Consider the following 22,634-nt stretch of genomic DNA (forward strand, 5'->3'; position numbering starts at 1 on the left):
CCACAGGCTGTTATTACAATATTAATATACAGTATATACATATATCTACTGCCACGGGTTGGTATTACAATATTAATATACAGTAGGCCTATATACATATATCTACTGCCACAGGCGGGTATTACACTATATAACCCTAACCCTCCAACCCTAACTGGACCATCAGCAGAGAACTGGGCTACAACTACTGCCACGGCCTACTATCCATCCATCCATCTTCGTCCGCTTATCCGGTGTCGGGTCGCGGGGGGAGCAGCTCCAGCAGGGGACCCCAAACTTCCCTTTCCCGAGCAACATTAACCAGCTCCGACTGGGGATCCCGAGGCGTTCCCAGGCCAGGTTGGAGATATAATCCCTCCACCTAGTCCTGGGTCTTCCCGAGGCCTCCTCCCAGCTGGACGTGCCTGGAACACCTCCCTAGGGAGGCGCCCAGGGGCATCCTTACCAGATGCCCGAACCACCTCAACTGGCTCCTTTCGACGCAAAGGAGCAGCGGCTCTCCGAGCTCCTCACGGATGACTGAGCTTCTCACCCTATCTATAAGGGAGACGCCAGCCACCCTCCTGAGGAAACCCATTTCGCCGCTTGTACCCTGGATCTCGTTCTTTCGGTCATGACCCAGCCTTCATGACCATAGGTGAGGGTAGGAACGAAAAACTGACCGGTAGATCGAGAGCTTTGCCTTCTGGCTCAGCTCTCTTTTTCGTCACAACGGTGCGATAGATTGAATGCAATACCGCACCCGCTGCGCCCATTCTCCGACCAATCTCCCGCCCCATTGTCCCTCACTGTCTGTCTAACCCCAAGGTACTTGAACTCCTTCACTTGGGGTAAGGACTCATTCCCTACCTGGAGAAGGCATTCCATCGGTTTCCTGCTGAGAACCATGGCCTCCGATTTAGAGGTGCTGATCCTCATCCCAACCGCTTCACACTCGGTTGCGAACCGATCCAGTGAGTGCTGAAGGTCGCAGGCCGATGATGCCATCAGGACCACATCATCTGCAAAGAGCAGCGATGAGATCCCCAGCCCACCAAACTGCAACCCCTCCCCACCCCGACTACGCCTCGATATCCTGTCCATAAATATTACAAACAGGATTGGTGACAAAGCGCAGCCCTGGCGGAGGCCAACCCTCACCTGAAACAGTCCGACTTACTACCGAGAACCCGGACACAGCTCTCGCTTTGGTCATACAGAGATTGGATGGCCCTGAGTAGAGACCCCCACCCCATACTCCCGCAGCACCTCCCACAGTATCTCCCGGGGACCCGGTCATACCTTCTCAAATCCACAAAACACATGTAGACCGGTTGGGCATACCCCAGGCTCCCTCCAGGATCCTTGCCAGAGAGCTGGTCCGTTGTTCCACGACCAGGACGGAATCCGCATTGTTCCTCCTCAACCCGAGGTTCGACTATCGGCCGAACCCTCCTTTCCAGCACCTTGGGTAGACTTTACCAGGGAGGCTGAGAAAGTGTGATACCCCTATATATTGGCACACACCCTCTGGTCCCCCTTTTAAAAAGAGGAACCACCACCCCAGTCTGCCACTCCTTTGGCACCGTCCCAGACTTCCACAATGTTGAAGAGGCGTGTCAACCAGGACAGCCCCTCCACACCCAGAGCCTTGAGCATTTCTGGACGGATCTCATCAATCCCGGGGCTTTGCCACTGTGTAGTTGTTTGACTACATCAGTGACTTCCGCCTGGGAAATCGACGACAATCCCCGTTATCCTCCAGCTCTGCCTCTAACATAGAGGGCGTATTAGTGGGATTCAGGAGTTCCTCAAAGTGCTCCTTCCACCCCCTATTACCTCCTCAGTGGAGGTCAACAGTGTCCCATCCTTACTGTACACAGCTTGGATGGTTCCCCTACCCCTCCTGAGGTGGCGAACAGTTTTCCAGAAGCACTTTGGTGCCGACCATCAGTCCTTCTCCATGTCTTCTCCAAACTTCTCCCACACCCGCTGCTTTGCCTCTTTCACGGCAGAGGCTGCAGCCCTTCGGCCCTTCGGGTGCCCTGCAACCGCCTCCGAGTCCTCCGAGATAACATATCCCGGAAGGACTCCTAATCTTCCTACTAATACAGTATTTATATATATACATATATCTACTGCCACAAGCTGATATTACAGTATTCATATACATACATATATCTACTCCCACGGGCTGGTATTACAATATATAACCCTAACCCTAACTGGACCATCAGCAGAGAACTGGGCTACAACTACTGCCATGGGCTGGTAACACAGTATTTATATACATACATATATCTACTACTATTTATGGCACAATTTGCATTTGTCTCTCTCTACCTGTCTCTCACTCTACCTGTCTTTCTCTCCCTGTCTTCCTCTACTTGTCTCTCTCTCTACCTGTCTCTCTCTCTCTCTGCCTGTCTCTCTCTCTACCTGTCTCTCTCTCTCTCTGCCTGTCTCTCTCTCTACCTGTCTCTCTCTCAGAGCAGTCGTCTGGCGTGTGACAGCAGTGTTTCTGCTGGAGATGGTGAGCAGCTTCGTTCTCTCTGCTCCAGAGATCCTCTCTACGAACTCTCAGAGCAGGAGAAGGACTTCCTGTGGAGGCACAGGTGAGGGGCGGGATTTCCTGTGGAGGCACAGGTGAGGGGCGGGACTTACTGTAGAGGTGAGGGGCGGGACTTCCTGTGGAGGCACAGGTGAGGAGCGGGGCTTCCTGTGGAGGCACAGGTGAGGGGTGGGGCTTCCTGTGGAAGCACAGGTAAGGGGCGGGACTTCCTGTGGAGGTAGAGGTGAGGGGGGCGGGGCTTTCTGTGGAGGCAGTCGTAGACTTGTGTCGTTTAGAAGACCTAGAAGTGTGTATCCATGACAATAACGGCAACATGATGGCCGTGCAAGGTATGAGTCTGCAGCTGTCTGAGCTTCCTGAGAGTCAGGTGTTGTTGGATAAGAGTTAATGATCATTAACGAGAGTCAGCTATTGGTCGGAAAAAAATCGAATTAGAATCAGATTCTATATGTCTTTATTAGTCTTTACCCATGTTCACCTTTGACTCTTTCATTGTTCCTGTCTGTCTGTCTGTCTTTCTGTGTCTCTGTCTGTCTGTGTGTCTGTGTGTCTGTCTGTCTGTCTGTCTGTCTGTGTCTCTGTCTGTGTCTGTCTGTGTCTCTGTCTGTGTGTATGTCTGTGTCTCTGTCTGTCTCTCTCTCTGCAGACATTACTGTGTAAACATCCCAGAGTCTCTTCCAAAGCTGCTTCTGTCCGTCAAATGGAACTCCAGAGACGAAGTGTCCCAGGTACAAAACACATTCTCACAGTTACTTCCTCTCGTCAGTTACCTGTCTGTCTGTCTGTCTGTCTGTATGCCTGTCTCTGTCTGTGTCTGTCTGTCTGTCTGTCTGTTTCCTCAGATGTACTGTCTGCTGAAGGAGTGGCCTCTGATGGAGCCTGAGTTGGCTCTGGAGTCGTTGGACTGTAACTTTCCTGTCTGTCTGTCTCTCTAACCTGTCTGTCTGCTCTCTAACCTGTCTGTCTGTCTCTCTAACTAGCCTGTCTGCCCCCCCCCCCCCAGATGTACTGTCTGCTGGAGGAGTGGCCTCTGATGGAGCCTGAGTCGGCTCTGGAGTCATTGGACTGTAACTTTCTTGTCTGTCTCTCTAACCTGTCTGTCTGTCTCTCTAACCTGTCTGTCTGTCTCTCTAACTAGCCTGTCTGCCCCCCCCTACAGATGTACTGTCTGCTGGAGGAGTGGCCTCTGATGGAGCCTGAGTCGGCTCTGGAGTCATTGGACTGTAACTTTCTTGTCTGTCTCTCTAACCTGTCTGTCTGTCTCTCTAACCTGTCTGTCTGTCTCTCTAACTAGCCTGTCTGCCCCCCCCTACAGATGTACTGTCTGCTGGAGGAGTGGCCTCTGATGGAGCCTGAGTCGGCTCTGGAGTTGTTGGACTGTAACTTTCTTGTCTGTCTCTCTAACCTTAATGTCTGTCTCTCTAACCTGCCTGTCTGTCTCTCTAACCTGCCTGTCTGCCCCTCCCCCCAGATGTACTGTCTGCTGAAGGAGTGGCCTCTGATGGAGCCTGAGTCGGCTCTGGAGTTGTTGGACTGTAACTTTCCTGTCTGTCTGTCTCTCTAACCTGCCTGTCTGTCTCTCTAACCTGCCTGTCTGCCCCTCCCCCCTCCAGATGTACTGTCTGCTGAAGGAGTGGCCTCTGATGGAGCCTGAGTCGGCTCTGGAGTTGCTGGACTGTAACTTTCCTGTCTGTCTGTCTCTCTAACCTGTCTGTCTGTCTCTCTAACCTGCCTGTCTGTCTCTCTAACCTGCCTGTCTGCCCCTCCCCCCTCCAGATGTACTGTCTGCTGAAGGAGTGGCCTCTGATGGAGCCTGAGTCGGCTCTGGAGTCGTTGGACTGTAACTTTCTTGTCTGTCTCTCTAACCTGAATGTCTGTCTCTCTAACCTGCCTGTCTGTCTCTCTAACCTGCCTGTCTGCCCCTCCCCCCTCCAGATGTACTGTCTGCTGAAGGAGTGGCCTCTGATGGAGCCTGAGTCGGCTCTGGAGTTGTTGGACTGTAACTTTCCTGACCCGATGGTCCGAGAGTTCGCTCTGCGCTGCCTGGTCCAAGGCCTGACGGACGACAAGCTGTCCCAGTACCTGCTGCAGCTCGTACAGGTGTGTCCACACCCTCCTGTACCTTTATATCCTCTGGTTCTGGTCCAGGTGTGGTTCAGGTACAGGACTGAGACAGTACATAAATGAGCTGTAAGTTCTATAAAGCTCACTCATGTCGCCTGGTATGCTAGTTTGTGTACTGTCAAACATTAACATACATAATGTATCTCATAAACATGAAGATAGTATATGTTGATATGTTGATCACAATGTTGATCACTGTTTGATTTTATCTGCTTCAACACACATCTGATGCTGTTAGAGATAGCATTGGCAATCTGAACAGAAAAGTTGATAACACGATGGCATGAGTTGCAAAACATGAAGGTGCTTTTATTCACAAAAAAAGTGGTTAAACAATGCAGGAAGTCCACAGCAAAACAACATAAGAAACAAAACATCTTTTCACACAAGATTTTCACTAGCAAAGTTTCACATCACCTGTCTGGATCGTAGCCCCCCTCAACTTGACCCCCCCCCCCAATGCCTAGGTGGCCAGAGGCTTATATGTGTTAAGCCCCTTTCACTGGACCAAAAAACTCTTAATTGCTTCAATTATCTCTCAATTATGTTACCATTTAGACATTCATATTTCACTGCTATAGACGTGTTCTCCCATCAACAAATAACAGACTCTTGAACAAATCATTTTCCACTCATCTAACTTCAGAAAACATAAAAACCTACACACATTTTCATCTAGAAAATCTCCCCTCACCTATGACCCAAGATACATGGTATCTCCCACCATCAGCACACCTGAGTGGGACTGCTATAGGCTGCTCTATATGAAGCTGCTCTATATGGAGCTGCTCTATATGGAGCTGCTCTATATGGAGCTGCTCTATATGAAGCTGCTCTATATAGAGTTGCTCTATATGGAGCTGCTCTATATGGAGCTGCTCTATATAGAGTTGCTCTATATGGAGCTGCTCTATATGGAGCTGCTCTATATGGAGCTGCTCTACAGTGGGGAAATAAGTATTTGACCCCTTGCTGATTTTGCAGGTTTGCCCACTTACAAAGAATGCAAAAATCTACAATTTTAATCATATGTACATTCTAACAGTGAAAGACAGAATCCCAAAGAAAATTCCAGAAAATCACATCATATGAATTTATTAAAATTGATAACCATCTGATGAGGAAAAACAAGTATTTGACCCCTGGACAAACAGCATGTTAATATTTTGTAGAAAAGCCATTATTGGCCAGCACAGATGTCAAACGGTTTTTATAGTTGGTGACAAGGTTTGTGCACATTTCGGCAGGGATGTTGGCCCACCCTCCCTGCAGACAGCCTCCAAATCATTCAGGTTCCGAGGTTGTCGCCTGGCAACTCGAATTTTAAGCTCCCTCCGAAGATTTTCAATCGATTCAGGTCTGGAGACTGGCTAGGCCACTCCAGAACCTTGATGTGCTGCTTCTTCAGCCACTCTTTTGTTGCTTTGGCGGTGTGCTTAGGGTCGTTGTCGTGCTGAAACACCCATCCTCGGGGACACAGGGACACCCCACGAGGCAAGATCTTGTGTGGAGGCCCAGACCGAGGGAGGTTGGCGGTGGTGTGGTGCTTCTTCCATTTCCTGATAACTGCACCGACAGTTGATCTTTTCTCTTCAAGTTGCTTTCCGATTCTCTTGTAGCCCATCCCAGCCTTGTGCAGATCAACAATCTTGTCCCTGATGTCCGTAGAAAGCTCTTTGGTCTTGCCCATGGTGGTGATGTTGGATGCTGGTTGTTTGGGTGTTGACAGGTGTCTTTTATACAGGTAACGGGTGAGGCAGGTGTATTTGATGTAGATAATTGGTTCGGATTGGGGCTGTGTCTTAAAGAAAGACTAACTGGCTTGTAGGAGCCAGAATACTTGCTGTTTGTCCAGGGGTCAAATACTTGTTTTTCCTCATCAGATGGTTATCAATTTTAATAAATTCATATGATGTGATTTTCTGGAATTTTCTTTGGGATTCTGTCTTTCACTGTTAGAATGTACATATGATTAAAATTGTAGATTTTTGCATTCTTTGTAAGTGGGCAAACCTGCAAAATCAGCAAGGGGTCAAATACTTATTTCCCCCACTGTATATGGAGTTGCTCTATATGGGGTTGCTCTATATGGAGCTGCTCTATATGGAGCTGCTCTATATGGGGTTGCTCTATATGATGCAGCACTTTGCCTCAGCTCTGGTTCAGACCCAGGGACTGGAGAGGAGAGAGAGTTAAGTAACATAGTTTGTTGTAAAATAGAAATTACTTAAATTAATGAACTGAACGGATTAAACATGTGGTGTTTTTTTCAACAGTGTTTTATTGAATGATATGTATAAAAGTGTGACTGCTAATGAATTGTCTGGGTGGTTGGTGACCTGAGTAGGTTTACCATGTGGCGATCCAAAAGTGACAGGGCCTTCATCTTCGTCAGGGCCTTTGTCTTCGTCAGGGCCCTTGTCTTCATCAGGGCCTTCATCTTCGTCAGGGCCTTTGTCTTCGTCAGGGCCCTTGTCTTCATCAGGGCCTTCATCTTTTTGTCAGGGGGCCCTTGTCTTCATCAGGGCCCTTGTCTTCATCAGGGCCTTTGTCACAGATGCCAAGAAAACAAACTGAGACTGTGGGTTGTGTGTTTGCAGGTGTTAAAGTATGAGATGTACCTGGACAATCCTCTTGCTCGTTTCCTGATCAAAAAGGCTCTAACCAATCAGAGGATAGGACACTTCTTCTTCTGGCATCTCAAGTGAGGAACATGAACTGTGGGATGAATATCTTTAGTAACTCCTACCTGTGAACTTGTTGTAACCTCGTTAGTGTTGAAACTAAGAGAAACTCTGTTTTCAGGTCCGAGATGCACAATAAGACGGTGTCCCGCCGCTTTGGTCTGCTGCTGGAAGCTTTCTGCCGAGCCTGTGGAATGTACCTGAAACACCTCAACAGACAGGTGAGCACTGAAACACCTGGAAACACAGGTGAACACATGGTCCGCTGGATCTGTGCTCTGATTGGTCAGGGATGAGTCTTCTTAAAGTCACTTAAACGTCTCAAACCGACTGTTTATCAAAGTGTGTGTGTGTGTGTGTGTGTGTGTGTGTGTGTGTGTGTGTGTGTGTGTGTGTGTGTGTGTGTGTGTGTGTGTGTGTAGGTGGAGGCCATGGACAAACTGGTGAATCTGACCGACACACTGAAACAAGAGAAGAAGGATGAAACACAGAAGGTTGGAGAAACTCTCGACTGTTTTGAATTTGAATAAAGATGCCCTGTGATTGGTTAATGCTGATATGTTGCTGTGCTGTGATTGGTTGATGCTGATATGTATCTGTGCTGTGATTGGGTGATGCTGATATGTATCTGTGCTGTGATTGGGTGATGCTGATATGTTGCTGTGCTGTGATTGATTGGTTGATGCTGATATGTTGCTGTTCTGTGATTGGGTGTTGCTGATATGTTGCTGTGCTGTGATTGGTTGTCAGACTCAGATGAAGTTCCTGGTTGAACACATGTCTCGTCCAGATTACATGGAGGCTCTTCAGGGATTCGTCTCTCCTCTGAACCCGGTTCACCAGCTGGGAAACCTCAGGTAACTTTTCACCTGTCTCACTGACTGACTCACTGTCTCATTGGCTTTCTCATTGACTGTATCACTGACTGACTGTCTCACTGACTGACTGTCTCACAACAGTTCAATGCTCTGAAAAAGTATTATTTAATAGTGTAGAATCAGGCACACAATGTTTCGGCCCAACATTTTGCCTTCCTAAGGTGTATATGATTGTGGTGACCCATGACCCTTATCTCATGTCACATGATCAGATGTCATGTGATGTGGAATAAAGAAAATTCTACCTTATTTGAACTGATTGTCTCACTAGATCGCTGACTGAGTGAAAAATGTAGTGCAAGGCACAGTAATGTAAAACAAGTAAATAAAAGTAAAGCAATGCAAAGCACAGTACAATGAAGTAAACAAACAGTAAACTAAAGCACAGTACAGTAAACAACAGTAAAGTCAACAAGAGTAAATTAAAGTGGAGTAAAGTACACTAACTTAATTAAAGTAGAGTAAAGTACACTAACTTAATGAATTAAAGTGGAGTAAAGTACACTAACTTAATTAAAATGGAGTAAAGTACACTAACTTAATTAAAGTAAAAGTGGAGTAAGTAGAGTAAAATACACTAACTTAATTAAAGTGGAGTAAAGTACACTAACTTAATTACAGTAGAGTAAAGTACACTAACTTAATTAAAGTAAAGTACACTAACTTAATTAAAGTAGAGTAAAGTACACTAACTTAATTAAAGTGTAGTAAAGTACACTAACTTCATGAATTAAAGTGGAGTAAAGTACATTAACTTAATTAAAGTAGAGTAAAATACACTAACTTAATTAAAGTACACTAACTTAATTAAAGTAGAGTAAAGGACAAACTTAATTAAAGTACAGTAAAGGACTTAATTAATTAAAGTAGAGTAAAGTACACTAACTTAATTAAAGTAGAGTAAAGTACACTAACTTAATGAATTAAAGTGGAGTAAAGCACACTAACTTAATTAAAGTAGAGTAAAGTACACTAACTTAATGAATTAAAGTGGAGTAAAGCACACTAACTTAATTAAAGTAGAGTAAAGTACACTAACTTAATTAAAGTAGAGTAAAGTACACTAACTTAATTAAAGTAGAGTAAAGTACACTAACTTAATTAAAGTGAATTAAAACTGGATTAAAGTGGAGTAAAGTACACTAACTTAATTAAAGTGGAGTAAAGTACACTAACTTAATTAAAGTAGAGTAAAGTACACTAACTTAATTAAAGTAGAGTAAAGTACACTAACTTAATTAAAGTAGAGTAAAGGACACTAACTTAATTAAAGTAGAGTAAAGTACACTAACTTAATTAAAGTAGAGTAAAGGACTCTAACTTAATTAAGGTGTGGTATGGTGTGTGTTCAGGCTGGAGGAGTGCCGCATCATGTCGTCGGCGAAGCGCCCGCTGTGGTTGAACTGGGAGAACCCCGACATCATGTCCGAGCTGCTCTTCACCAACAACGAGATCATCTTCAAGAACGGAGACGGTAGCTGGCTCAGCGCTAACACAATACAATCCAACCATCCATCCATCTCTGCTGGGGGTTTAACCATGCTAACTCTGCTGGGGGATTATGGGTAATGTAATGTGTAACCTGTGTGTGTTGCAGACCTGCGGCAGGACATGCTGACTCTGCAGATCATTAAGATCATGGAGAACATCTGGCAGAACCAGGGCCTGGACCTGCGGTGAGAACACCTGGGACATTATGACCCAGCACGCCAAACTCCACCTTATAGAACACAACGATCACGGTGATGTGAAATGGTCCCAGTATGGTTAGGTTTAGACACCAAAACTACTGAGTTAAGTTGATAAATGATGGAGGTTTGGGTTCAAATCAGACATGACTTCACTTCCTGAAGGTTAACACGTGAACCAGAACGTGACGTAGCTCCGTTCCCTAAAGTTAAAAAACTGTTTCCTTTTCTTTTCTAACGGGACATGAACCCCGGTCTCCTGGGTGAAAGTCCTGTGTTTGTTTGATTGAATTGCTAATTATTATTTTTTTAAATTACATTTATATCTGCATTTATGTCAAAACCTAGAGACTTTGAAACATCAACATGCCATTTATGAAATGTATTTGTGTCAAAATGACCTATAAACATATTTTTGTATTCTATTTTGTCTGCAAACGCTTCCTAATTTCTAGCATGCATGCGTGTGTCATGCAGCCAGTGTTCAAGCTCTAACCTGTTAACATGGGAGCCCAAATAAAAACAGACACACCACACAGCTGACACACTCACGCCATGCAGGCAGTGTGCAAGAGGTCTTATACTTCCTCACCTTACTCCTGGTTTGCTCCCATCAGAACTACTACGGCCACTAGAGGGCACCACCACTAGAAACATAAATATAGGTCAGAATGATTCTGGAACAAACCACTTGGGGGAGTTTTTCAGGGGAGGACAGTCTCAGCTAACGTGTGTGTGTGTGTGTGTGTGTGTTTGTGTGTGTCAGCATGCTGCCGTACGGCTGCCTGTCCATCGGCGACTGCGTGGGTCTGATCGAGGTGGTGAAGAACAGTTTCACCATCATGCAGATTCAGTGTAAAGGAGGCCTGAAGGGGGCGCTGCAGTTCAACTCCAACACACTGCACCACTGGATCAAAGACAAGAACAGAGGAGAGGCGTACGTAGCTGTCTGTCTGTCCGCTGTCTGTCTGTCTGTCTGTCTGCATTAAAATGTAGTGCACATGTACCAAACATTTATATGGACCATAAACCCTGTTTGGCATCAGATCTACCACCGTAGTCTTCAGTCCAGTAATTGGAACAAAGAAGGTCCCAGTACCCTGATTCAACAGTTCCATGACATGATCCTTGCATGTCTTGGAAATATTTATTTTAAATATAAACTAGGGTTACAGTCTTAGAGGCAGGACATTTAAAACTTTGTAAATCACCACATAACATGATATACATGATCAATGTACTTGTGTGTTGTGTGCAGTAATTCTACAGTTTGTTTAACAGAGTGATTGCCTCTGGAACAAAACTGTTTTTAGATGTTGTAGTTCTACAACCAGGGACTCTTAGCCTCCGTCCAGAGGGGAGATACTGGAATTGCCTAGTCAAAGGGTGTAGACTATCTCCTGAGATGGCCATAGCTAGCTGCTGTAGTTGTTTAGCATACAGGGATGTAGGCTGCAACTGGGACTCACCAGTCAGCTTAAATGACCATCTTACAATTTGATTTAGGCGATTCTTGTGCTTAATTGAGACACACCCAAACCATGACACTAAGGAGAAAGATACAATGGATTCGATAAAGGCATGATAGAATAATGTCATCATGGTCTTGTCTATATGAAAATGGTAAAATTTTCTCAAGCAGTATAGAGGCTGTTGTCCTTTTTTTTACAGACAGCTTCACAATTCTCCTGGGAGTTTAATTTAGAGTCAATAATTGTCCCTAGGTATCTATAGGATTCTACTTGATCTACTAGTTGACAATTTATAGTTATGGCCTCATGTCCTGGAGTTTTACCAAAGTCAATGTACAAATCCTTTGATTTTGATATGTACAATTGAAGCCAATCATTGGTCCATTTTTATGGAGCAGGCTCACTATGGCGGAGTCGTCCGCATATTTAATTATATATTTATATTATATATATATATATATATATATATATATATATATATATATATATATATATATATATACACAGGGCTTAATTTGAGCCGGAACATGTTCTGGCACCTCCGACGTTGGATCCGGAACCTGTTTTATTGGATCCGGCCCCTCCTGTGTCACCAGGAGAACTTTATCGCCTAAATGAAAAAAATAAACTACTGTTTGTGTAGTGTTCAATGTTGTTATCTGTCTTGTTAGTCTTTATTCCCCATTGAAGTTCCACAAAAATCTTGTGTTTGCATTTTCGATGCGTTTTGAGGTGAATTTTCAGGGTAAGACGGAGGGGGGAGAGGGACGGAGGGAGGGGAGACACTTCAACAGCGCGGCTGTGCTGGTTGAGATTAGAGCTTAGATCGGGCCCAAAAAATCCAGCCCGACCCTACCCGAGCCCGTACCTGGGGTTAGTGTGCCCGATTTCAACCCGACACGTTTTTAATCCGTGGGCCGTCATAACTGATGTTCTCAAGTACAATTGAGAGTGGTTTGAACTGCAGAAATCTGTTTAAAATGATCTTAATGAATAGGCCTAATGCAACAAGAGCGAAGCATGTTTGTTTATTCAGAATGGAACGGATCGCAAATGGATCTGAATGAAGAAACGTAAAAAAAAAAGCCCAACGTATTTCTCTGTGAGGACTTGCCTCGCCCTCAGGGGGAGCCTACGCTCGGAGAAGTAACAGTAGAGGAGGTTGAAGGCTGACCATCATCTTTTCTGCCTTGGCGAGCCTGCTTCATGTGTCGTCTCCGTTTTATTTGCTGTCATAGGCGAGCAGCGGCCGCACTTAATGCACTCAACAAAGCCGACACATATGTTGTGTCACTGCCCATGACTTGTTTAAAATGGTTCCATTCCTCCGACTTTCCTCCAAACTTGCTCAAAGGTAATTCTCCAGTTTTTATTTTTTTCTTTACATCCTCAAGCTCCATGTTGCCCTTAAGCTCCCCCATACAGCCCGCAGGCCCGGTGGGATGCTGCGAGAGGAGGAGACTCCGCGCATGACACGCGTTACATTTTGTAACTGTAGTCCAACTTGTGTAACTTTTTGGACACATTTGTTACTTTGGCCTAAATATAGCCTATAGTCTATAGATAACATTTCTGATTATGGCATAGCTTTCACCCCACCCAATTAGGCTAATAAAGTTATGATTAAAAAGAACACAAATGCTTGACCGAGGATAGTGCCGGAAAACAACAACAAAGTTTGCTTAACTTGTTCAAATATGCTGGCCAGTCTGATCCCAAACAAGCAAAAGCCGTTTCTGCCGATCAAGAATGTGGAGACCATGGTGAGTTTTTGGTTAATTTAATAGTCCGATGGATAACTACTGCTTGTGAAAACTTTTTTACATTTCGCACCGATGCAGTGCGTGTTCTGAAATAAAAATAAACATTGTCCTGATGTACACACAGCGTTGTTTAGGTTTGTTTACTCAGAGAAGCTACTAGGCAGGGTCATTTTTATTTTTTTTGTTCCGTTACCTCCAACCCCCGTTTTGAGTCGCCGGATCCACCCCCCTCTGCGCTCCGGGACCTCCCACTTTACAAATTAAGCACTGTATATATATGAGGATGAACAGGAGGGGTGAAAGTACGCACCCCTGTGGTGAGACTGTGGAAGAGCAAAGCTGACCAGACAGAACTCCGTTCACCAAAAAACATAAAGGTGACCCCAAACAGTCGGCTATTTAATGAACGAACAGTCAATTACATTACATTTTATTTATAGTATCAAATTATAACAGGAGTTATCTCAAGGCACTTTACAGGTAGAGTAGGTCTAGACCACACTCTATAACTCACAAATACCCAACAATTCCAATAATTCCCCCAAGAGGACGCGGTAGTGCAACAGTGGTGAGGAAAACCTTCCTTTTAGGCAGAAACCTGGGACAGACCAAGCCTGTTGGTGCAGTCGAATCATCAGTGTCTAAAAATGTGGTGATGAAACATATCATCATTTCATTGAGTTTTATACAGTAGGTGCTGAATATCTGACTTCATATAGACTTGCTTGGTTTCCCCCCAATAAACCATGATATAAAGCCTATTTTAGTATGAATATCAGCCCATTACTAATAATGTTATTAGAAGAAAGGGTACGCATGTGGACAAAAATCTGAAGAGCCAGATCTCAGTAATGCTGACTCTGACACAGCTTTAGATAGAGTCTGTGTCTAGACAGAAGGTCACATGTCTGTCTGACTGCCTGCCTGTCTGTCGATTTCTCTGTCTGCCTGTCTGTCTCTCAGGTATGACCGGGCCATCGACCTGTTCACCAGGTCGTGTGCAGGTTACTGCGTAGCGACATTCATCCTGGGAATCGGAGACCGACACAACTCCAACATCATGCTGAAGGAGAACGGACAGGTGAGCCCCACTGCTCAGTCCTAACCCTCCAACAGTTTAGTCCTAACTGTTAGATCCTAGGACAACCCGAAACACGTGTCAACACTTCAGGCTTAAACAGCAGTCAATCAACGTTACTGCAGTATTTATATTTTACAGACACTCCTGGTTGCTGATGTTGTTAATAATTTCGCCCACATTTCGGATCACATTCATGTTGGAACATGTTCTATTGTGTAGTTTTTGGCTTATAGTATTAAAAACCTTTTTGGTGATTAAACCGGTAGATAGTGATGCTATACTAATAACGTAATAATTGGTCTTTGGCAAGAGATGTTCACAAGTGTCTGGCCTAGAAAGTCAAGTATCAAGTCTTTGAGCTAGAGTCCAAATCAAGTCTCAGGTGTCTGAGCTACAGTCCAAATCAAGTCTCTGAGCTAGAGTCCAAATCAAGTCTTTGAGCTAGAGTCCAAATCAAGTCTCTGAGCTACAGTCCAAATCAAGTCTCTGAGCTACAGTCCCAATCAAGTCTCAGGTCTCTGAGCTAGAGTCCAAATCAAGTCTCAGGTCTCTGAGCTAGAGTCCAAATCAAGTCTCAGGTCTCTGAGCTAGAGTCCAAATCAAGTCTCAGGTCTCTGAGCTAGAGTCCAAATCAAGTCTCAGGTCTCTGAGCTAGAGTCCAAATCAAGTCTCTGAGCTACAGTCCAAATCAAGTCTCAGGTCTCTGAGCTAGCTCAACATATTCTCTAGTCCAGGGATGGCGAACCTGTGGCTCTTGAGCCGTATGCGAAACATTGAAACATTTCAGAGAAGTAAAAAAAAGAGCATTTGAATGCATATGCCAATACATTTGCGAGTTTTTTTAAGGCAAGATTCTGCAACCTGAGGAAAAAGGCAGCCATAGATCACCTTCCCTTTCACTGCTGAATCAGATTGTTTGAAAGCCCCTCTAGTGACAAATGAGTGAAAGAGTGGCCACAACCAAGTACAACCAGACCTACAAAGGAGTGTGGATAACAAAGACTGTCAGGGTTCCCACTGAGTCAATCTAAGTAAGAAAACAAAACTATGAAGACTGCTGATTTTCATTAGATCTGGAAGACACTGTTGCTGTTGTAATGTGGCTCTTTATGCTGAACCGGTTGGCCACCCCGGCTCTAGTCCGATCTTCTTTAGTTTGGGCCTCGTCTGAAGTTTTTAAGCCAAAGCTTTTGATGAATGGTGCAGTCGACATGTTTGTTGTCCTCTCTCGCAGCAGATATGTTACGTGTCATGTAGGTAGGTTAGTGGTTACGCAGGGAGGGGAATAACATTCTGCTCCTCAGGCATTTCCTTAAAATAAAGATTGCTCATGAGGTCCACATCTGAAGTCTTAAGTTAAGTCTGAGGTCACTGTGTATGCGACTCGAGTTAGACTCCTAAAATCTCTCTTTGGCTGCAATGATGGACGGGAAGCTTGAAGGGTTGACTCTGCGCAGTATGCTCGTGTTGACCTCGACACGTGTATCAAGGCTGATCTAGCACAGTCCAAACTCTTACCCTAACTCGTACTACTCTATTCTTCTTCCTCCAGCTGTTCCACATCGACTTCGGTCACTTCCTGGATCACAAGAAGAAGAAGTTTGGGTACAAGAGGGAGCGAGTTCCCTTCGTCCTGACTCAGGACTTCCTCATCGTCATCAGTAAAGGAATCCAGGAGTCGACCAAGACAAAGGAGTTCGAGAGGTCTGACCTGTCTCACTGTCTGTCTGTGTGCCTATCTCACTGTCTGTCTGACTGTCTCACTCTCTGTCTGCCTATATTTATAAACAGGAGTCAATCAAGACCAAGGAGTTTGAGAGGTCTGACCTGCATCAGCTCACCTGCACAATGCTTGTCCTCCTGTCCCCCTCTGTGTTTACCTGTCTGTCTCTCAGGTTCCAGGAGATGTCTTATAAAGTCTACCTGTCTGTCTGTCTGCCTGTCTCTCAGGTTCCAGGAGATGTCTTATAAAGCCTAGCTGTCTGTCTGCCTGTCTCTCAGGTTCCAGGAGATGTCTTATAAAGTCTACCTGTCTGTCTGCCTGTCTGTCTCTCAGGTTCCAGGAGATGTCTTATAAAGTCTACCTGTCTGTCTGCCTGTCTCAAAACCTACTTGTCTGCCTGCCAGTCTCTCAGGTTCCAGGAGATATGTTATAAAGCCTACCTGTCTGTCTGTCTGCCTGTCTCTCGGGTTCCAGGAGATGTGTTATAAAGCCTACCTACCTGTCTGTCTGCCTGTCTGTCTCTCAGGTTCCAGGAGATGTGTTATAAAGCCTACCTACCTGTCTGTCTGCCTGTCTGTCTCTCAGGTTCCAGGAGATGTGTTATAAAGCCTACCTGTCTGTCTGCCTGTCTGTCTCTCAGGTTCCAGGAGATGTGTTATAAAGTCTACCTGTCTGTCTGCCTGTCTGTCTCTCAGGTTCCAGGAGATGTGTTATAAAGCCTACCTGTCTGTCTGCCTGTCTGTCTCTCAGGTTCCAGGAGATCTACCTGTCTGTCTGGTCTGTCTCTCAGGTTCCAGGAGATGTGTTATAAAGCCTACCTGTCTGTCTACCTGTCTGTCTGTCTGTCTGTGTGTTAAAAAGCCTACCTGTCTCTCTCAGTTCCAGGAGATGTGTTATAAAGCCTACCTGTCTGTCTGTCTGTCTCTCAGGTTCCAGGAGATGTGTTATAAAGCCTACCTGTCTGTCTGTCTGTCTGTCTGTCTCAGGTTCCAGGAGATGTGTTATAAAGCCTACCTGTCTGTCTGTCTGCCTGTCTGTCTCTCAGGTTCCAGGAGATGTGTTATAAAGCCTACCTGTCTGTCTGCCTGTCTGTCTCTCAGGTTCCAGGAGATGTGTTATAAAGTCTGTCTCTCAGGTTCCACCTGTCTGTCTGCCTGTCCTGTCTGTCTCTCAGGTTCCAGGAGATGTGTTATAAAGTCTACCTGTCTGTCTGTCCTGTCTGTCTCTCAGGTTCCAGGAGATGTGTTATAAAGCCTACCTGTCTGTCTGTGTTATAAAGCCTACCTGTCTGCCTGTCTGTCTCTCAGGTTCCAGGAGATGTCTGTCTCTCAGGTTCCAGGAGGAGATGTGTTATAAAGCCTACCTGTCTGTCTGCTGTCTGTCTGTCTCTCTGTCTGGTTCCAGGAGATGTGTTATAAAGCCTACCTGTCTGTCTGCCTGTCTGTCTCTCAGGTTCCAGGAGATGTGTTATAAAGCCTACCTGTCTGTCTGCCTGTCTGTCTCTCAGGTTCCAGGAGATGTGTTATAAAGCCTACCTGTCTGTCTGTCTGCCTGTCTGTCTCTCAGGTTCCAGGAGATGTGTTATAAAGCCTACCTGTTTGTCTGTCCTGTCTGTCTCTCAGGTTCCAGGAGATGTGTTATAAAGCCTACCTGTCTGTCTGCCTGTCTGTCTCTCAGGTTCCAGGAGATGTGTTATAAAGCCTACCTGTCTGTCTGCCTGTCTGTCTCTCAGGTTCCAGGAGATGTGTTATAAAGCCTACCTGTCTGTCTGCCTGTCTGTCTCTCAGGTTCCAGGAGATGTGTTATAAAGCCTACCTGTCTGTCTGTCTCTCAGGTTCCTGTCTGTCTGTCTCTCAGGTTCCAGGAGATGTGTTATAAAGTCTACCTGTCTGTCTGTCTCCCTGTCTGTCTCTCTCAGGTTCCAGGAGATGTGTTATAAAGCCTACCTGTTTGTCTGCCTGTCTGTCTCTCAGGTTCCAGGAGATGTGTTATAAAGCCTACCTGTCTGTCTGCCTGTCTGTCTCTCAGGTTCCAGGAGATGTGTTAAAGCCTAAAGCCTACCTGTCTGTCTGCCTGCCTGTCTCTCAGGTTCCAGGAGATGTGTTATAAAGCCTACCTGTCTGTCTGCCTGTCTGTCTCTCAGGTTCCAGGAGATGTGTTATTCCAAATGCCTACCTGTCTGTCTGCCTGTCTGTCTCTCAGGTTCCAGGAGATGTGTTATAAAGCCTACCTGTCTGTCTGCCTGTCTGTCTCTCAGGTTCCAGGAGATGTGTTATAAAGCCTACCTGTCTGTCTGCCTGTCTGTCTCTCAGGTTCCAGGAGATGTGTTATAAAGCCTACCTGAGATGTGTTATAAAGCCTACCTGTCTGTCTGTCTGCCTGTCTGTCTCTCAGGTTCCAGGAGATGTGTTATAAAGCCTACCTGTCTGTCTGCCTGTCTGTCTCTCAGGTTCCAGGAGATGTGTTATAAAGCCTACCTGTCTGTCTGCCTGTCTGTCTCTCAGGTTCCAGGAGATGTGTTATAAAGCCTACCTGTCTGTCTGCCTGTCTGTCTCTCAGGTTCCAGGAGATGTGTTATAAAGCCTACCTGTCTGTCTGTCTACCTGTCTGTCTCTCAGGTTCCAGGAGATGTGTTATAAAGCCTACCTGTCTGTCTGTCTGCCTGTCTGTCTCTCAGGTTCCAGGAGATGTGTTATAAAGCCTACCTGTCTGTCTGCCTGTCTGTCTCTCAGGTTCCAGGAGATGTGTTATAAAGCCTACCTGTCTGTCTGCCTGTCTGTCTCTCAGGTTCCAGGAGATGTGTTATAAAGCCTACCTGTGTCTGTCTGCCTGTCTGTCTCTCAGGTTCCAGGAGATGTGTTATAAAGCCTACCTGTCTGTCTGTCTGTCTGTCTGTGTTATAAAGCTGTCTGTCTCTCAGGTTCCAGGAGATGTGTTATAAAGCCTACCTGTCCATCCGGTTCCAGGAGCATGCCTGCCTGTCCTCTTCATCAACTTGTTCCTACCTGTCTGTCTGCTCCTGGCTGTGGAATGCCTGAACTGCAGAAAGCCTACCTGTCTGTCTGACATGTCTGCCTCTCACCTGAGGAAAACCCCTGGCTCTGGGGTAAGACAGGCCTGTCTGTCTGTCTGTGGGTTCCAGAGACAGACGGTTTGAGAGACAGGTAGAGGTTCTAGGAAGAGGAGAAAAACCCTGGCTCTGGGTAAGACAGACGGGTGTGGAGAGACAGACGGTTTGAGAGACAGGTAGAGAGCTAGGAAGAGGAGAAAAACCCTGGCTCTGGGTAAGACAGACGGGTGTGGAGAGACAGACGGTTTGAGAGACAGGTAGAGAGCTAGGAAGAGGAGAAAAACCCTGGCTCTGGGTAAGACAGACGGGTGTGGAGAGACAGACGGTTTGAGAGACAGGTAGAGAGCTAGGAAGAGGAGAAAAACCCTGGCTCTGGGTAAGACAGACGGGTGCAGAGTGAGACAGAAGGGTGGAGAGAGAGAGAAACACTAAAACTGATTTATCTCCTCTTATACCATGGTCTCTGAATCTTGCTAGCATAACGTTAGCTTTCTGGCTCGTAGCTGTCAGAGCTGAAGGGTTCTCTGAGCTGAGCGGACTATAAATGTCTCCTGTTGCTGAGCGTGGAAAGTTGTATCCAAGATCCGTCCTATTTCCTGGAGTAGTGAACAATCTTTGCATTGCATAAGAACCGGTAACACTTTATAATAATAGTACATACATGAAAAGGCATGAATTTATTGATGTAGTACTTCATGAACTATCAGTAATGTACAAAGGATTAGTAGTATCTCATTCATGACTTAATGCAGGAACAATACGTTCGTTAATGTCTTCTTTAAAAAACTGAGCAGGCACAGCAGTGTACCTATACTCTGAAGAACTGTAGTGTTGTAATCATTAACTAAACACTACTTCTTCATTACTTCATCATGTGTGTGGCCCTTCCTTTAAAGTGCTGACCTGCTCAATCTTTAACTTTGATAAATAAGATATGATTAATGATGTATAAATTTGAATGTATTAAGAATTAAAGGAGTGGGTTGTCAGAATGATACTGAGGTCACTACATTTATGCAGAATACAGTATACTGTAGATTTATTTTTTATAGTTTCTTTATTTACAACAACATAAGGTACTAAAACACTGCCTGGGAACAATGCTCAGCCAAGTAGGATATTTATGAATTTTACTTGTTGCTAACTGAACACCAGAAATGTCTTGACTTTATTTTTTATTTGAGGGGTCACAAAGATGATTGCTGCACAGTGTTGGGAACGTTACTTTAAAAAAGTAATTAGTTATAGTTACTCACTACTTGTTCCAAAAAGTAACTGAGTTAGTAACTGAATTACTCTATAATAAAAGTAGCTCGTTACCAGGGAAAGTAACTATTTGTTACTGTAAAAAAAAGTTGCTCCATATAAACTTATATGACACACATAGGCCTACTTTTAACAACATACCTGCCTATCATACGGTTGACTTCAGCCTGTGTCATAGTTTTTGTTGTGAGGCAGAAAGATCTAGCTTTTGCTGCTTGGAGGACTTTGCTCCGAGTCCTTCTTTGCTAGAGGATGGCGAGCGATCATCTGTGGTGGAGGTATCGGTGTTTTGGCCACTAGCTTTAGATGCGTGTCGTTGTGAGATGCTTCATTAAATTAGAGTTGCTTACAACGGATGTCGACAAAGTCTTTGTTCCTGGACATAATGTACAGATTACATGCACGTTCTTGCCTTTGACCACAATGAGTTTGAAGTAGTGCTTATATCTCCACCTTGAAAACGCCAACTTTTCATCGGATTGCTCCTGACTCGCCATCTCTGCTGCTTCATCAAATCTCTGTTTAGCTGTTGTGTGTGTGGCGTGTGTGCTGCCGTGTGTAAAAACAGTGGCTCTGATTGGCTACCATGAAACATGACTCTGCCTTAGCCAATCATAATCGCTTACCTCGTTATTAACCCACCTCCTCACTAGCTGCGAGCCAGGGTTGCGTTCGGATTACACAGTTTATTCAATCAGTGCGTAGTAACGCACTGCATTTAATGTCCAGTAACGTTAACGGCGTTGTAACGACGGGAAAAGTAATTAGTTAGATTACCCCGTTACTGAAAAAATAACGTTGTTACCTAACGCTGTTCTTTTAAACGCCGTTATTCCAAACACTGTTGCTGCATATGCCACCATTATTCCTTAATCTTATTTATCAATGTTTAGGTTGGACCAGGTCAGCACTAATCATAATCATGATTACAACACTACAATTCAGTTTCTTTAGCTTGTCACTTTAGCCACAGATTCATCAATGAATAAATCAGGAATCATGATGATTGAAATAACTTAATTGATGCTTAATTACCGTATTGTTCCTACATTAAGTTATGCATGATATACTAGTAATCCTTGTACATTACTGATAATTCATGAAGTACGACATTAATAAATTCATGATTGTTCCAGGTATTAGTCAAACCCTTAGGAGTATTTTTTGAAAGTGTAAAACACATTAACATGTTAATGAATGCTCTTCTTCTGTTCTTTGGCAAGTGACCATGGTATGAACTGGTTAATGCCCTTCGAGGTGTTGAGTTTCAGGAATAAATGGACTCTGCTGCATGTTGGTTGTTTCTGTCCATTAAATCCTGATAATGGACGCCTCGTCAGGAATTAACTCCTTCATCTGTTCTGATTTCATGCCATATCACTAACTCTCATGTCATTTCAGATCCTGCCCTCAGTCATCCCATCCCCTCACCTGGTTTCACCTCCATCACTCTCGCCAGACTGTCTACACTTCTTATCCTTCCAGTTCCATCCTACCTTTTTTTTCAAAATGTTGTTTAGCTTGTTTTATATTCATCTAGTAGCAGGTTGGCTTGGTTCCAGCCTTAAAACTCTTTATATCAGCATTTGATCAAACCACAACGGAGATATTGAACAGGAAAACAGATGAAACTAGAGAATGCAATTTCTGAAGAAATTGTGGCGTGAATGCTGTATGTTGAAAGGCTGACGCCACACTGGATTGCTGACTTAATTGTATAAGAAGAAGGGGAAGTAGTGAGAATAGTTGAAAAAGTGGGAATGTGTTTAATTAGCATGAATGTCATTGAAAAGTTGAATACACAGAATTTTAGAAAGGTGTGGCATGTTTTAATTGTTTATAGTTGAAAAAGTGGGAATGAATTTAGTTAGTATGATTGTCATTGAAAAGTATAATATTAATAATGTCTTAAAGATGTGGAATATCTTGATTTTGGAAAATAATTAATGCCTTTGAAAAGTTGAATAATACCCAGAACGTTTGAAACATGTGGAATATAATGATTTAATATTTTTAGTTAATTTTAAGATGATGCTAAATGGGATTGCTGGCTTCAATTTGGATGATGAAGCAGCTAAAGGAGAATGAATGAGTCTGAAAAGTGAGATTAGGGAATCTCAATCAACTGACACACACACACACACACACACACACACACACACACACACACACACACACACACACACACACACACACACACACACACACAGGGTACAATAGAAAGAGGAGAAGAAAAGGAGAGGAGCAGAAGAGGAAAGGAGGGCAGAAAGGAGGAGAGGAAGAAAGGAGGTGCTATTAGTCAGCTAACATGTCCTGATGGACTAACTGACCAAC

At 44.6% G+C, this 22,634-nt stretch overlaps 2 protein-coding genes across 3 annotated transcripts in view; both read left to right on the forward strand.

Moving 5' to 3' along the window:
• Positions 1–22,634, forward strand: part of mogat3a (monoacylglycerol O-acyltransferase 3a) — a 183,844-nt gene that overhangs the window by 92,647 nt on the left and 68,563 nt on the right. The window lies entirely within an intron of this gene.
• Positions 1–22,634, forward strand: part of LOC114545581 (phosphatidylinositol 4,5-bisphosphate 3-kinase catalytic subunit alpha isoform-like) — a 47,900-nt gene that overhangs the window by 24,925 nt on the left and 341 nt on the right. The window contains 15 exon segments of the mRNA XM_028563959.1: positions 2,470–2,594; positions 3,198–3,279; positions 4,487–4,651; positions 7,276–7,379; positions 7,481–7,580; positions 7,782–7,853; positions 8,110–8,216; positions 9,590–9,711; positions 9,835–9,913; positions 10,692–10,862; positions 14,124–14,241; positions 15,794–15,945; positions 18,885–18,972; positions 18,974–19,020; positions 19,148–19,167. Of these exon segments, the coding sequence (XP_028419760.1) occupies positions 2,470–2,594; positions 3,198–3,279; positions 4,487–4,651; positions 7,276–7,379; positions 7,481–7,580; positions 7,782–7,853; positions 8,110–8,216; positions 9,590–9,711; positions 9,835–9,913; positions 10,692–10,862; positions 14,124–14,241; positions 15,794–15,945; positions 18,885–18,972; positions 18,974–19,020; positions 19,148–19,167 (1,552 nt within the window).

Source organism: Perca flavescens, chromosome 19 (assembly GCF_004354835.1).
Source record: "Perca flavescens isolate YP-PL-M2 chromosome 19, PFLA_1.0, whole genome shotgun sequence".
NCBI lineage: Eukaryota > Metazoa > Chordata > Actinopteri > Perciformes > Percidae > Perca > Perca flavescens.